The 15,353-nt window shown below is 39.4% G+C and overlaps 1 protein-coding gene across 3 annotated transcripts in view; it reads left to right on the top strand.

Moving 5' to 3' along the window:
- Window positions 1–12,975, top strand: part of Ube2q2 (ubiquitin conjugating enzyme E2 Q2) — a 65,120-nt gene extending 52,145 nt beyond the window's left edge. For all 3 annotated transcript variants that reach the window (XM_045160908.1, XM_004660429.2, XM_045160909.1), the window contains 4 exons: window positions 224–272; window positions 3,350–3,445; window positions 8,017–8,083; window positions 11,372–12,975. In XM_045160908.1, coding sequence (XP_045016843.1) covers window positions 224–272; window positions 3,350–3,445; window positions 8,017–8,083; window positions 11,372–11,403 — 244 coding nt within the window. In that variant the 3' untranslated portion in view covers window positions 11,404–12,975. The remainder of the gene's footprint in view (window positions 1–223; window positions 273–3,349; window positions 3,446–8,016; window positions 8,084–11,371) is intronic.
- The last annotated feature ends 2,378 nt before the right edge of the window (window positions 12,976–15,353 follow it).

Here is a 15,353-nt window from a genome sequence, read left to right as displayed (position 1 = left end):
ATTCTGTTCCATTCTGAACCATTATTTGTCAAACTGTTGATATTAAGAGCAATGAGATTAAACATTTGAAATTAGCCAATTGTCCTATGTTCCTAACAACTATTCACTTTTGTATCTTCTTATCTTGTGTACATTCTTTCTTATAAATAAATAATACTTTAAAAATTAAGAAAGAGTAGTGATAATCTAGAGGATTTTGTATGATTCTTCTTTCTTTTTCAAGGTATGTTTTGGGTGGAGGAGCATTATGTATGGAACTGCTCACAAAACAGGTAACTTCTTGTGGGGCTCGTTGGTCAGCCACAGTAGACTATTTTGATTATGCCAATTAAATTCTAAATAGATAACTTCTTATATGTAATAGCATCTACTTTAAAAATTGTTTTTAAAACCTCTGTTTTAAAATTTTATTTTATTTTTTAATTAGCTCACCAAGTAACATGTTTCCTTATGGCATCTTCATACATAGTTTTGGTTGACCCTCTCCTTAGTCCCTCTCTGCCAATCTCTCTGTCCCTCATCCTACTTCCACCCCACCCTTCTCCCTTAAAGCTTCCTTTTCCCCCTCTCAGAAGTCCGTTTCTAACTTTTCTGTGTCTGTATATATTCATATAATTATACATACATAAATGTGCATGTAAATTTGAATCTAGGATACACATATGGGAGATAAATTGGGTTTGTCTTTCTGAGCATTTTCCTGAAGATTTCATAATTTAATTTTTCTTTAGTACTAAGATTCTATTGTATTTATACATCACATTTTCATTAGCCAGTCATCAGTTGATGGACATTTAGCCTGATTCCATTTCCTAACTCTTGTGAATAGAGCAGCAGTGAGCATGGTTGTTAATGTATCTGTCATAGGATGTGGAATTCTGTGGGTATATATATGTGGAATCACTGAGTCTTATGATTGTTCAATTTTGAGCTTTTTGGGGAATTGCCACAGTGGTTTCCATAGTGGCTGTATGGGCTTACACTTCCACTAACGATGAGTGAGTGTCCCCTTGCCTACGTCCTTGCCAGCCTTTGAGCCATTCTGACGGGAGTGAGCTGCAACTTCAGAGTTGTTTTGATTTGCATTTTCCTAATGGCTAAGGATATTGAACACTTCTTAATATTTGTTGCCTATTTGTATTTTTTCTTTTGAGAACTCTTTCTGCTCAGTTTCAGAAAACCCCCCCACCCACCTTTTTTTTGAGATAGGGTCTTCCTTTAGCCGTAGCTGACCTGGAATTCACTATGTAGTCTCAGGGTGGCCTCAGACTCACAGTGATCCTCCTACTTTGGCCTCCTGCATGCTGGGTTTAAAGGCATGTTCCACCATACCTGGCTAAAGGTAATTTAATTTCTTTAATTTTTTTTTTGGGGGGGGGGGCTCTCACTGTAGCTCAGGCTGACCTGGAATTCACTATGTAGTCTCAGGGTGGCCTTGAACTCACAGCAATCCTCCTACCTCTGCCTCCCAAGTGTTGAGATTAAAGGCATGCACACCACGCCCGGCTTTCTTTAAATTTTTTTAAAAAATATATTTGCAAGTGGAGAGAGACAAAGAGAATGGACACACCAGGGCCTCTAGCCAGTGCAAATGAACTCTTGATGCATGCACCATTTTACGTCTGTCTTTTATGTGGGTCCTAGGGAATTGAACCTGGGTTGTTAGGCCCTATGGGCAAGTACCTTAACTGTTGAGCAATCTCTCTAGACTCCTCTTCCCTCCATCCCCTGAGGTATGGTCTTGCTATAGCCTAAGCTGACCTGAAACTCACTCTGTAGTCTCAGGCTGGCTAGAACTCATGGCGATCCTCCTCCTCCTGCCTTCTGAGTGCTGGGATTAAAGGCATGTGCCACCATGCCCGAACCATAACCCATTTTTGACTTGGTTGTTTAATTGATGGTCAGTTTTTTTTTTTTTTTTTAAGTTCTAGTTGTTAATCCTGTCTTGGATGTATAGCTGGCAGAGATTTTTTTCCCATTCTGTCTGCTGGAGTCTTTTCACTTGATTGTTTACCATTTGTCTTGTTGGCCTTACTTTCTGAGCAATTAGAGTTCTGTGCAGAAAAGCCTTTCTTGTCCCTAAATCTTTTTTTTTTTTTTTTTTTTTAATTGGAGGTAGGGTCTCATTCTAGCTCAGGCTGACCTGGAATTCACTAGGTATTCAGGGTGGCCTAGAACGCATGGTGATCCTCCTACTTCTACCTCCCAAGTGCTGGGATTAAAGGTGTGTGCCATAATGCCCAGCAAATAAATCTTTCTTCTTCTTCTTCCTTCTTCTTCCTTCCCTTCTCCTTTCTTCCTTCCCTCCCTTTTCCTTCCTTCCTTCCCTCCCTCCCTCCCTTCTCTTTCCTTCCCTCCCTCCCTTCTCCTTCCTTCCTTCTCTTCTCCTTCCTTTCCTCCTTCTTTCTTCTTCTTCTCCCTTTTTTTTTTGTGGGGGGGGGGGTTCCAGGGTAGGGTCTCACTCCCAGGCTGACCTGGAATTCACTATGTAGTCTCAGGGTGGCCTTGAACTCACGGTGATCCTCCTATTTCTGCCTTCTGGGATTAAAGGCATATGCTACCATGCCTGGCAGTGGCTTCTACTTTTAAATTTTCTTTTATTTATTTAGGTTTTTAGAGGTAAGATCTCACTCTAGCTCAGGCTGACCTGAAATGCACTATGTAGTCCCAGGGTGGCCCTGAACTCATGGTGATCATCCTACCTCTGCCTCCTGAGTGCTAAGATTAAAGGTGTGCAGCACCACGCATAGCTTAAATTTTTTAAGAGAGACAGAGAGAGAGAGAAAATATTTGGTAAGCCAGGGCTTCAGCCACTGCAATTGAACTTTAGACATTTGTGCCACCTAGTGGGCATGTGCAGCCTTGTGTTTGCCTCACCTTTGTGTGTCCGTCCTGTGCCTAAAACTTGAGGTGTTTTCCCTCTAGCAGTTTCAGGGTTTCATGTCTTATGTTAAGGTCTTTGATCCCCTTGGAGTTGAGGGTTTTTTGCTTTTGTTTTTGTTTTTGTTTTATGAGGTAGGGTTGTGCTTTAGTCCAGTGGAGTTGATTTTTGAAGAGTACCTACTTTAATCAATGAACAATCTACTTAAACCAGTAAAATTATGTTGTACTCTGTGCTGAATCCATGCTAGAATAAGAACTGAGAGTGTTGATTATTTAAGGTTATAATTTGCTCGTTAAGCATTTAAAACATAGGACTGTTTTATGAAATTATGGAAATGGCCTTTTTTACTTACAAACTTCTTAATATGGATTTGCTTTTGTTAAGTTCCTATATGTCATTTTGTTAGGTTTTCCTGAGTGGGGATTGAATATACTTTGTTTTAGAGTTGTTTCCTTCTTCCTATAGGGCTGGAGCAGTGCCTACTCAATAGAATCGGTCATCATGCAAATAAATGCCACCTTAGTCAAAGGAAAAGCCAGAGTACAGTTTGGAGCAAATAAGGTACTTTTATTAAGAGGCTCATGTGAATGCCAAGACACATTTCATATTACTTACACTGTGCATATGAAGCTTCTTTTTATGAGATCATTTAATTTTCATTTGTCTTTGTTAGAAAATGTGCTATAGAAAACATAGAAGTGTAAGAAAATTAAGATACTTTTAAAAAGTCAAAGAACTCAGCCAGGTGTGGTGCATGCCTTTGGTCCCAGCACTTGGGAGGCAGAGGTAGGAGGATTGCCGTGAGTTCGAGGCCACCCTGAGACGACCTGGTGAATTCCATGTCAGCCTGGGCCAGAGTGAGAACCTACCTCGACCCCCCCCCAAAAAAAAAAAAGTCAAAGAAAATTAGATAATTGTCTGGGGATGGCTTAGTGCATAAAGCACTTATTGTACATGTGTAAGGATCCCCAGAACCCACATAAATGTTGGGAGGGCATGGCTGCCCTTTTGTAATCCCAGTGTTTAGGAGTCAAAGAGAGCCTATCCCCCAGCAAGCTGGCTAGCTACATAAGCTGAATTGGTGAACTCTGTTCAAATGAGATCATATCTCAACATGGCAAAGAATGATCAAGAAAGACAAACAGGGCTAGAGAGATGGTTCAGTGGTTAAAGACACCTTTTTGTAAAGCCTGTTGGTCAGGGTTTATTTCCTCAGTACTCACATAAAGCCAGAAGCACAAAATGGTACATACGGACTCCATTGTCAGTACAAGAGGCCCTGGTGTGCCTATTCATCTCCATCTGCTTGCAGGGAAATAAAAATATTTTTAAAAGGGACTGGAGAGATTGCTTAGTGGTTAAGGCACTTGCCTGTGAGTCCTAAGGAACCAGGTTCAATTCTCCAGTACCCACATAAGCCAGATGCACAAAATGGCACATGCGCCTGGAGTTCATTTGCAGTAGTTAGAGGCCCTAGTGCACCCATTCTCTCTTTCTGCCTTTTTCTCCCTCCCATTTCTCTTGCAAATAAATAAATAGCCGGGTGTGGTGGCGCACATCTTTAATCCCAGCACTCGGGAGGTAGAGGTAGGAGGATCGCTGAGAGTTTGAGGCCACCCTGAGACTACATAGTTAATTCCAGGTCAGCTTGGACCAGCGTGAGACCCTACCTTGAAAAACCCAAAACATAAAATTAAATTAAAAATAAATAGATAAAATATAAAAAATAATTTTCAAAAAAGGAAAGACATACAATGTCAACTTTTGACCTCCACATGCAAGCAAACATGTGTACATAAATGGATGTAAAAAGAAAATTATGGGGGCTGGAGAGATGGCAATAGTTAATTCTAGTGAGCCTTTAAAGATGTCTTATGCTCTGCTAAATATGTTAGTTTTTTCAACCCTCTTAATAACCTGGAAAGTAGTCACTGTTGCCCTCATGTTATAGTTTAGAAAACTAAAGCATATGAAGGTTAGGTAACTTACAAAGTCATGGATCCAGAAGATTTATATATAACTAGACTGGCTTTTGTCTCTGCTCTTAATATTGAGTTCTATGCTTTATTATGTCTATTCATATATAGAACTTCATGTTAAATGTGATTCATTTAAGAAAAAAAGCAGCATGGTCGTCCTCCCCCCACCCCCCCCCCCGCCCCCACTGAGATAGGTTCTCACTGTAGCCCAGACTGACCTGTAGTTTCAGGCTGGTCTTGAACTCACAGGCATCTTCCTACTTCTACCTCCTGATTGCTAGGATTAAAGGCATGCACCAGTTACTTTTCATTTTAAATAAGAAAATGTGGAGGGCTTAGAAATTTTTTTGCCAGACTTTCTTCTTGGGCCTGTAGAACTCTATTCCAAATGCATTGGACAGAGTATCTCCCCCCCCACCCCCCTCACCCCAGTCAGGGACTTGCTCTAGCCCAGGCTGGCTTGGAATTCACTATGTAGTCTTGAGGTAGCCTTAAACTCATAGCAGTTTTCTTACCTCTGCCTCCTGAGTGCTGGGATTAAAGGCGTGAGCTACCATACCAGGCTAGACAGAGTATTTTAAGTCTTTCTTAGTTTTAAAATTCTAGAATGCCAATGCTCTTTATGTTAAAAATCTCTTGGAATTCATATCAATAAAGTGTTTTAAACTTGTATATTTTCTCTCTTCTTTATAAGTAAATTTAATAGTTTTATTTTTCATTTTTTATTTATTTTTGTTTTTTTCAAGGTAGGGTTTCATTACAGCTCAGGCTGACCAGGAATTCACTATGTTGTCTCAGGGTGGCCTTGAACTTGTGGTGATCCTCCTACCTCTGCCTTCTGAGTGCTGGGATTAAAGGTGTGCACCACCATGCCTGGCAAATTTAACAATTTTATATAAAATGTTAAATCAGGTTGCTGAATATATTTGCATATCAAACTACATTCATGTGGCCAGGGAAATAGCTCAGATAGCCTTATAAGCATGAGGACCTGAATCCTTTGACCTTGAGCATTTCCATAAAAGCTGGGTACTACAGTGTAGTTCTATAATCCCAGTGCTGGGGAGATAGACTATGACAGGCAAACCCCTGGGGCTTGCTAGGTGCCTAGTGTAGCTGAACTCTTGAGCTCCAGGTTTAGTGAGAGACCTGTCTCAAAAAAATATGGTAGAAAATGATCGAGAAAAACATCTTATGTTGACCTCTGGCTACCCCTCTACCCTCCCCCCCCCCCACGAATTCCAGATGTATGTGCCACTTTGTGCACCTGGATTTATGTGGGCCCTAGGGAATTGAACCCTGGCCATTAGGCTTTGCAGGCAGACAGGCGCCTTAACTGCTCAGCTGTCTCTCCAGTCCCAGATTTCCGTTTCTAAAAATTTGGCTGTTTTGATTATTTACTTATTTATTTATGTGTGTTGTGGAGGCCAGAGAAGAGTTTTGGGTTTCTGCCTCTGTTGCTCATCTGTATGTTAATTTCTGTAGTCTCTCACTGAACCTAGAGCTGCTATTTTGGTCAAACTGGCTGAGCAGCAAATTTCAGCAATTCTCTGGTCTGCATCCCCGTAGTCCTGGGATTACAGGCATGTGTGGCCATAACTGTCTGTTTATGTGTATGCTGAAGAATTGAACTTGGGGCAAATCAGGGTTCATGCTTGCTCAGCAAGCACTGTTAATCTGTTGAGCCATCTTCCCAGGCCCTAAGGTTCCCGAGATTTCTTAGTGTAGGCACTTAGAGCTGTGAACTTCCCTGTCAGAACTGCTTTCATTGCATTTTCCAAGTTTGCATGTGTTGTACTTTCATTTTGGTTTATTTCTAGGAATGTATTTCCTTTTTGATTTCTTTAATGACCCATTCAACAGTCAGTAACATATTGTTTCATGTCCATGAGTTTATGTTTTACAGTTTCTTTTGGTGTTTTCTGGTTTTATTGCTTTGTGATTAGATACAATACAAGAAATTATTATTTCAGTTGTCACATATTAAGACTTGCTTTGTGTTCTAATAAATGATCAAAAATAGATCATTTATTAGAACATGGGCTACTGAAAAGAGTGTATATAATGTAATGTTAGGGTGAAATGTTCTGTAGATACCTGTTGAGTCCAACTGACCTATGTCATTTCAGTCTTATGTTTCTTGGTTTATTTTTTGCCTGGATGACCTGTCAGTTGGTTAAGAATGGGATATTCAGCTCAACCACTGTTATCATTATGATGATGAAATAGAATTTAATGGATCATGAACACAGGGCAACATGTTTAACCTTACTCAGCCATAGAAATGCAAGGCAGAATATAACCCAGCTTTCACCTAAGGTGAAGGACTCTGCTGGTGAGTCTGTGTGGAAGTGATTGTAGATGGCAGAGGGCAGCCTAAGAACAAGCTCTTTGACCTATCTCAGGCATATGTGTCTTTCACCTCTGCAACTCCACTTCAGAGGTTTTATTTTTGAGACAGGAGAGGCCTAGGTTTGGGGGGCACAGGCAGGAAGGAGTATTTTACTCATTTTTTCCCCTTCTTGCTGTGCAAGCTTATTATTCAATTTTGTGTCTTGATACTGTAGGTAGATGGGTACCATTATGGCACATGTGCATGACACACCAGTTGTAAGTTAAGATGCAGGCCCGTTGTACTTCTAGGGACAAAGTTCACCCTAAATTTGGCTCCTTAGAGAAAATTATGTTTACCAAAAAGTGATGGCTTAGTGTCGATTAATAGGCATTCTTTACATTTCTAACTTAAGGTACAGTCAGATGTGTGGTACTTGAAGCTTAATGTTTTCATATCTGAAAGCACTATCTCAGAGTATGCCTTTGTGAATTCAGTTAATGAGGAAGAGTTTGGGTTTTACACACATCCAAATGAGAATCCTTTGATCTGATTTGCTAGAACTATAAGCTTTGTATTTGTCTAATGGCATGAAGACTTTTTAAAAAATCACGAAATTTGTAGGTTTTTACTAGAGTACAATGTTGGTTTTGCTATTGTAAGATTATAAAGAATAATGTAATTGATAAATGAAAATTGTTTTGAAAATTGAATTAATTTTGTTTCCTGTGTACTTAAGTACAGTTGTGATACATCCATAAATGTATTATAATTTTTTATCTTGTTACAGCTTTGATTTAAAATGTGTAATTCTTTTTCAGAATCAATATAATCTAGCACGGGCCCAACAGTCCTATAATTCCATTGTACAGATACATGAGAAAAATGGTATGTTTGATTTAATAAATATTACCACTTAGGAAGTTTTACATTAAAAACTGATATTTACTTATTTAGTTTTTTTGAGGTAGGGTCTCGCTCTAGGCCAGGCTGACTTGGAATTCACTGTGCTCAGGATGGTCTCGAACCCACGGCGATCCTACTTCTGCCTCCCGAGTGCTTGGATTAGAGGCGTGAGCCACCACGCCCGGCTTTGATACTTATTTTTGTTCTTGATCTGTTTTTGTTTTAATTCCTTATCAAATACTGTTACTTCAGTGAAAAAAATTGACTTCTACTATATTCAAAATTTTGGAATGAATCTTTAACATTGTTCTTTTCAAAATCTTTATGCATAGAAACTTCTAAATTAGGGTCAAGAATTTTGAATGGGTTAATGAGTGAGTCATTTTGCTCCCCTGAAGTGTATTGTTAGTATAGGAATTGAGTTAATTTAATAGGATTATGACCAGCAGTTTCTGAAACATCTTGCCTTCCTGCCTCTCTTGCCTCCCTCTTTCAGGATTGAACCTAGGATTTCAGTCATGCTAGGCAAGCAGTCTGTCCCTGAGCTATACCCTGTCCCCTGACCCCTCCCCCCTTTAACTGTTTATATATATATTGAGATCGAGTCTCTCCAAGTTGACTAGGTTGGCCTTGATCTTACTCTCCATAGCCCAGTCCAGACAGGCCTTAAATTTGCCTGTCTCCCTACCAGCTGGGATTACAGCCTTGTGCTCCTAGACCTACTTTCAAATACCATTTATATCACTTCCTAGGTCTGTGCCCACGGGCAAGTCCTAGGATGATTTAGCCTGAGTTTCCTCCACTCTAAAGTTGACATAGTATCTCTTACTAAAAACTTTTGAAGAAAGAACAATATGTAAACATAGTCCTGTAACCACATGCTAATAAGAACATATTCAATAAAACATTTGTAGTGAAACTGATGTATTTTTTGAGGCTGGGTCTCATTCTACCCTAGGATGGCCTTTACAGTGATTCTCCTGCCTTTACCTCCCAAATGTTGAGATTAAAGATATGAGACATCACGTTCAGTTCTGATCCACTTTGGCACAGTTAATGAAAGAAAGTGGTTTTCCTTAGGGGATTATTTGTGGTGTTAAAGACCTAAATGTAGAGAAGTGTAAATTGTGAAGGCTTAGTTTATGAGATTTTTAGAGGTAAAAGAAAGAATTTTGTTGGAACTGGGCTATTGGCAGAAAAACTGACTGCCTTCTAGCCATGTCCTGATAATTTTAAAGGCTTAGGTAGGACGATTGCTGAGTTTAAGTCTAGTCTGGAGCTAGAGTGAGTGCTGGGTCAGCCTGAGCTAGAGTGAGACCTTGACTCAAAAAAATGAAAATAATAATAATAATAATAATGAATTTAAAAGAATTTAAAGTTGAATTTAGAAGTAATAGAAGAAAGTGTAGAAGTGATAGATAGGAAAGATGTAAAGTTTGGCACAGAAAGAAACTTGCTTAAGTTTGAAGTCCCAAGCACAGAGACTGATGTTGGCTGCTTGAAGAGATTACCACCATTAAAGATGAGCCACCTGTTCTGCATTGAGACCATGGGAATGATGCCCTGAGTTTGAAAGCTAACCCACTGAAGGAGGCTTAAGCTAGTAAGAGTGCAAATTCTTTGGAAAAGAGGGGCTAGGGCTGGAGAGATGGCTTAGCAGTTAAGGTGCTTGCCAGTAAAGCCTAAGGGCCCATGTTCAACTCCCCAGATCCCATGTAAACCAGATGCACAAGGTGATGCATGTGTAAAGTTGCACATGCACACAAGGTGGCATACATGTCTTGAGATCTTTTGCAGTGGCTGGAGGCCCTGGTGCACAAATTCTCTCTCTCACATAGAAAAAAGATCCAAAAGAAAGGCTAACAGAAGAATGCTGTGAAGGGGTTCCTAATCCTGTCCTTTCTAGAAATGTGCTCCTTTGTGAGTTTCTTATCTTGCACTCTACTTCAATGATGAAGCAAGCTTGTCACTTTTTCAGTGATTGCTTACTTCTAGAAGTAATAGTCAGAGCCAAATTTTGAACCTTAACAGGAAAGTTACATAATTGAGGACAGGATCAGGCTTACATAATAATGATTTCTAGTACAACAGACACTTGAGTACATGCTAAGAAACCTGTTTACTACTTCAGAACCATGTGGCTGCTCCACAGGTATTGTACATTCATTCTGTTTTAATGCCAGTTTCAGACCAATAGCATAAATTCCCTTCTTAGAGAGAGAGCTTAAATTTGTGTGCAGTGTTTGTGGAGTGTTTCACCTTTTTCTTAAACATTGCAGTTGGTATTCAAAGATGCTTACAGAGATAGGTGTGGTGGCACATCCCTTTAATCCCAGCACTCAGGAGGCAGAAGTAGGAGGATCGCTGTGAGTTCAAGGCTACTATGAGAGTACATAGTGAATTCCAAGTCAGCCTGAGCTAGAGTGAGACCCTTCCTTGAAAAAAAAAAAAAAACGAGATGCTTATAGAAAATACTGTGTTTGAGAATCTGTGGGTGTGCATAAGCTTAGCAATACTAAGCGAACAGTATGTTCAGAATCAGAAGAGACTGGTTCTATTTCTCAATTTTTTTTAGTATTTTTCATTTTTATTTTCTTAAATTAACAAAATTGTATGTGCTTGTCTTATATAACTTGTATGGAATAACTAAATCTATCTGACTCACATGCATTACCTCACATAGCTAGCTTTTAATTAATTTTTTTTAGCAAGAACTTCTTACCTTTACTGATAACTCAAATTCCTCTTATTCTGAGGATTTGTTTGGGGCAATGTTTTCTGTGAGGGTTACTTTCAAATACAAAGTGGAAATGGAAACCCGTGTAGCCTATTCAAATTGTCTTCATCAGCTAGGAACACCATTAATGTAGTGGTGTTGAAAATTTAAATGCAGTTTATTCATAGGCAATAATGTAATACTGTGAACATAGCAAAATGCTGTGCTAACAATCCAGTATTCTATTTTTTGTGTGTTGTTTTTTTCAAGGCAAGGTCCCACTCTAGCACAAGCTGACGTGGAATTCACTCTGTAGTCTCGGGGTGGCCTGAAATTCAGGGCAATCCTCCTACCTCCTCTGTCTCCTGAGTCCTGGGATTAAAGACATGCACCACTATGACCAACCAGTTTTTTTTTTTTTTTTTTTTTTTTTTTTAACAATAGGGTGAGACACCGTAATTACAAATAGAGGTTTACCTAATACTAAGTATTAGCTGTCCTGTTTGGTTCAAGCTTTGAAAGTTTTAAACATTTTTTCCTCCATTTTATTTCAGGTTGGTACACTCCTCCAAAGGAAGATGGCTAAATATGTTGACTGTCATATATCTGGACCAATGTTGCTTTAAAGAAAATCTTTCCAACAGCAGACACAAGCTTTGAGTGCCCCTTATAACCAGCAGTACCGAAGACGTTAGCTAATAGATAATTTAGTGGATAATCTGTCAACTGACATCCAGACCAAGTTACAGCCTTTTCATTTTGCTCACGTTAGGTATCTTGGACTGAGCAGTGGGGCCTTTACTGTATTTTTCCCGACAAATACACATACTGGCCACTCTTTATCACCTCTTTCTTGAAAAGTGAAATCTTGTAAGCAGGAAAGTCAGCATCTCTTTATGGCAGTTGTGACTTTACAGTAACTTTCTTATATTGAGCCCATGGATATGAGGATTTGCAAAAATTGTTCATTTAGAGCCAATAAAAATTTAACTGATGTTCACTATTGGTTTAGAAATTTTAGGTCTTCTAAACCACAGCCTTTTCAGATCTAAAACCATTTTATTGCCAAAATAATGACAGGAAACCGACTCATTAAATTGTTACACTTTTTTATGGCTATACGGAGGTTTGAACTGTTTCCCAAAGATATGCACTTAATTGAGTTGTATTGTACTTTGTAGGCAAAGCAAAGCAATGCCACTTACAGCTTGTGGGTAATTTCCACCGGGGCAATGGAGTCTGGCCGGGCTGAATCTACTTTTTGTTGGTTCAGTATTTCCTATGAAGAAGAGCTACAGTGTTGAGCTTGAAGTTATTTAAAATAACTAAGTCGATTTACCTTTCCATTGTTAACGGGGTGTTGCAATTGTTTGTAAACTAATAAACTTATAAAGTGATTGGCATGCAGACAGATTCCTTGAGCAAAAGCTACATATTAAGTACAAAAAGATCCCTAGTTGGGTACCCCTACATTTTTTTTTTTTTTTTTAGCTGTAATCACAGTGGCTTTTACATCAAAGACTAATAGGAACTACATATATTTAATTATTTTATACAACCTGATACAAATCAATGTACCTTCCATTTTATTGCCTATCTGAATCAGACCTCTTTGGTTGGTAATAGACTTTTTATGAACCCAAGTTTGATTTTAAAATCTAATTAGTAAGCACTTTTAAAAAGAAGCCCAGAAGAACATTTTTCTGCACAAACCATTTACAAGGTTCAGAGGTGTTTCTTACACATTTGTTTTAAGATTCTTTTTACCTTTGTAAACCACATCCAAGAGACTTGGCACTTTTGCATTACTGTGTATTGAGTTTCCTTTGATTCTGTTTTGGTAAAGAGGACGGAAGAATTTTCTGGCAATCTTGCTCACTTGGTTACATTTACAAAAGTTTTGATTGCCAGTTGCCACTTAACAAGTGGCAAGGCAGCTTTCTTTAAAGCATTAAAGTTCCTTAAGCTAAGGTGAAATCTTGAATACATTATTGAATTCTTCCATACCCTAATGGCTAGCAGATTGACAGCTGCACATTTGGCATTCTTTGTTTTTTCTTTTTTGGATTTTAGTTTTCATTGCAGATTTATTTGGCAATGTACAGTCAATTTTGTAAACTTGCATCAAGTTTATGAATAAAGAACCATTTAAAAATTACTTTGTTAATGTTCCCTCCTGAGAAACCTGTCCTCCAGAAGTGTGTAGGCTCTGTTGAATTTCCAGAGTAAGCTAAGGAGGGTTAGGGCGTGGGGAGGCTTGAGATGCGAATTGATTTAATGAGGAAGCTAAAGACTAGAGGTAGTTTCTGCACCAAGTATATTCAGGTTTTCCTCAACCTTTCCCCTCATCCACACTTTTCTTTTTAATGTAAATGCAAGTGCTATTTATTTTGAGACATGGTCTTGAGCTTTGTATCCTAACTTGGCCTTGAACTTGCACAGTTCTTCTGCCTGAGCCTGCTGCTGGTGTTACCAGTTTTCCTAAGGATCCTTGTGATCCACGGAGAATGTTGAGTTGCAGACATGGCAGAATGCCAAGATAAGTAAGATTTTGTTTTAGAAAAGAAAGTAAAGCAGAAAGCTCCAGGATTGGGAGGAGTCCTGAACTGGTAGCTCTTTGGTGACTCTCGGTCAGGGGCTTCTCTACCCTTAAACTAAGTATCAAATAAGGGTGGATTGGGCTGTTGAGTTACTTCAAATGTACACAGGGGCTCTTGATAGGTTGAGTTAGGTAAAGGAATGTGGGTTCCTATCAGCTGGAAAATGACCCACCAAAAAGGTCCAAGGACAAGAGCCAAGAACTCAAAAACGAACAGGAAGCTGGTGGTCAGCTGACCTCTTGGTGAGTCAGGGCTTTTTGAATTTCAGTTCCTGCACTCTGTTCTCTAGATTTATCAGTAATACACCATTCATTCAAATCTGTGTTCATTTGCTTTGTCAGGACATGTAGACATCGATTTATTCCCTTTGGGCCTTTAACCCTGACTAGCTTCCTGCAAGATGGGGACTTACTCCCATCACTGGGATCATAGGCACGAAGCCACTATGCCTGGTGTAAGTGCTGTTCATCATTATCCTGAATTTTCTCAGTAGTTATCTGCTTCCTCTTTTGTATACTTACTCAGGACCTTGGTTTATCTCACAGGAAGTCCGGAAGGACAATTTAGACTCTGGACATTTGGGTAATAGTCTCCTTTGTTGAGATTTTTCCATGTATGTTTCGTCTTTGGGTTGACAATTACGTCTGGGTGTGCAGCCATCTTACTTGGTTCAGAGATAACAGCTTTCTCTTTGCAGGTTCTTCAGAGCAGGTGTGGAAACGAAGTTCTACTCCACCAAACATTCTGCCCCTCACTTTTTCCATAGTGCTACCCCTAAGCCAATGGCTGGTGAGAAGAATGAAACCATCTTTCATTTGGATTCTCAGTTCTTAAAGCAGAACTGAGGGATTGTGGAGGACCCTCTCCCACACCCCTGGCCTTTAGGGTCATATTAAAGCTATGCTCATAGTAAAGCATGAAGTTTTCACACATTGTCATGACTGTTCAGTGGCATTTTCCAGAGGCCATGACTTAAGATCCTGTGAGATTGAATTTAAAAGCAGATTTAAACACCCCTGTGTTCATTATTAAGCCATAATATTTCCAAAATATAAAGCAGCACTACTGTGCAAAAGGAAATTGGGACTTTTTTAAAAAAAAAAAACAACAAAAACTTCTTAATATGTATAAGTAATTCTTCCCCCCTTTTAGGCTGGGTCTCTCACTAGCCTCAGGCTGGCCTTGAACTTGGGGCAATCATCCTACCTCAGCCTCTTTTTATTTTAAAATAAAAAAAAAAAAAAGCAAGGAAAAATATAAACAGAAAATAGAGGGGCTGGAGAGATGGCTTAGTGGTTAAGGCGTTTGTCTGCAAAGCCAAAGGACTCAGCTTTGATTCCCCAGGACCCATGTAAGCCAGATGCACAATGGGGTGCATCCATCTGGAGTTCATTTGCAGTGGCTGGAGGTCTTGGCGAGCCCATTCTCCCTTTCTCTGCCCCCCCTCAAATAAAGTTTAAAGAATATTTTTAAAATGAGGCATGTAGCCTAGACTTTCTTTAAACTTATCCTCCTGCCTCCACCACTTATGGTAGGATTGCAAGCAGGCACTACACTCAGCTCAATATGTTTTAATATAGTAAATATTTTATAATGCAGAATGGTGTCAGTGTAAAAAGGTCATGAGGTTTAACTAGTAGAGTCTGGTAGGTGCCTCCTGGGAGTTCCAGATTTCTCATCTCTGAACTGGGATTTGGACAGACAAGGAGAGTTAATCAAAGAGATGATTTGCTAAGAGAAAAAAGGCACTTAGAAAGTGAACTAGGGTTGGCGAAAGGTCAAAACTCAACGACCATGGTAGTTTAACTTTTTGGGTTATTTATATACCACTCCGCTTTATCTAAGCAAGTTAGTTCTATTGTGTTACATGTGACCTTACATGGGGTTGTGCATCCTTCACCCTCACTCTCCGGCCTCCCTTAAATTCCTAAATTCC

Source organism: Jaculus jaculus, chromosome 10, assembly GCF_020740685.1.
Source record: "Jaculus jaculus isolate mJacJac1 chromosome 10, mJacJac1.mat.Y.cur, whole genome shotgun sequence".
Classification (NCBI taxonomy): domain Eukaryota; kingdom Metazoa; phylum Chordata; class Mammalia; order Rodentia; family Dipodidae; genus Jaculus; species Jaculus jaculus.
This window is presented reverse-complemented; position numbering and strand designations above follow the sequence as displayed.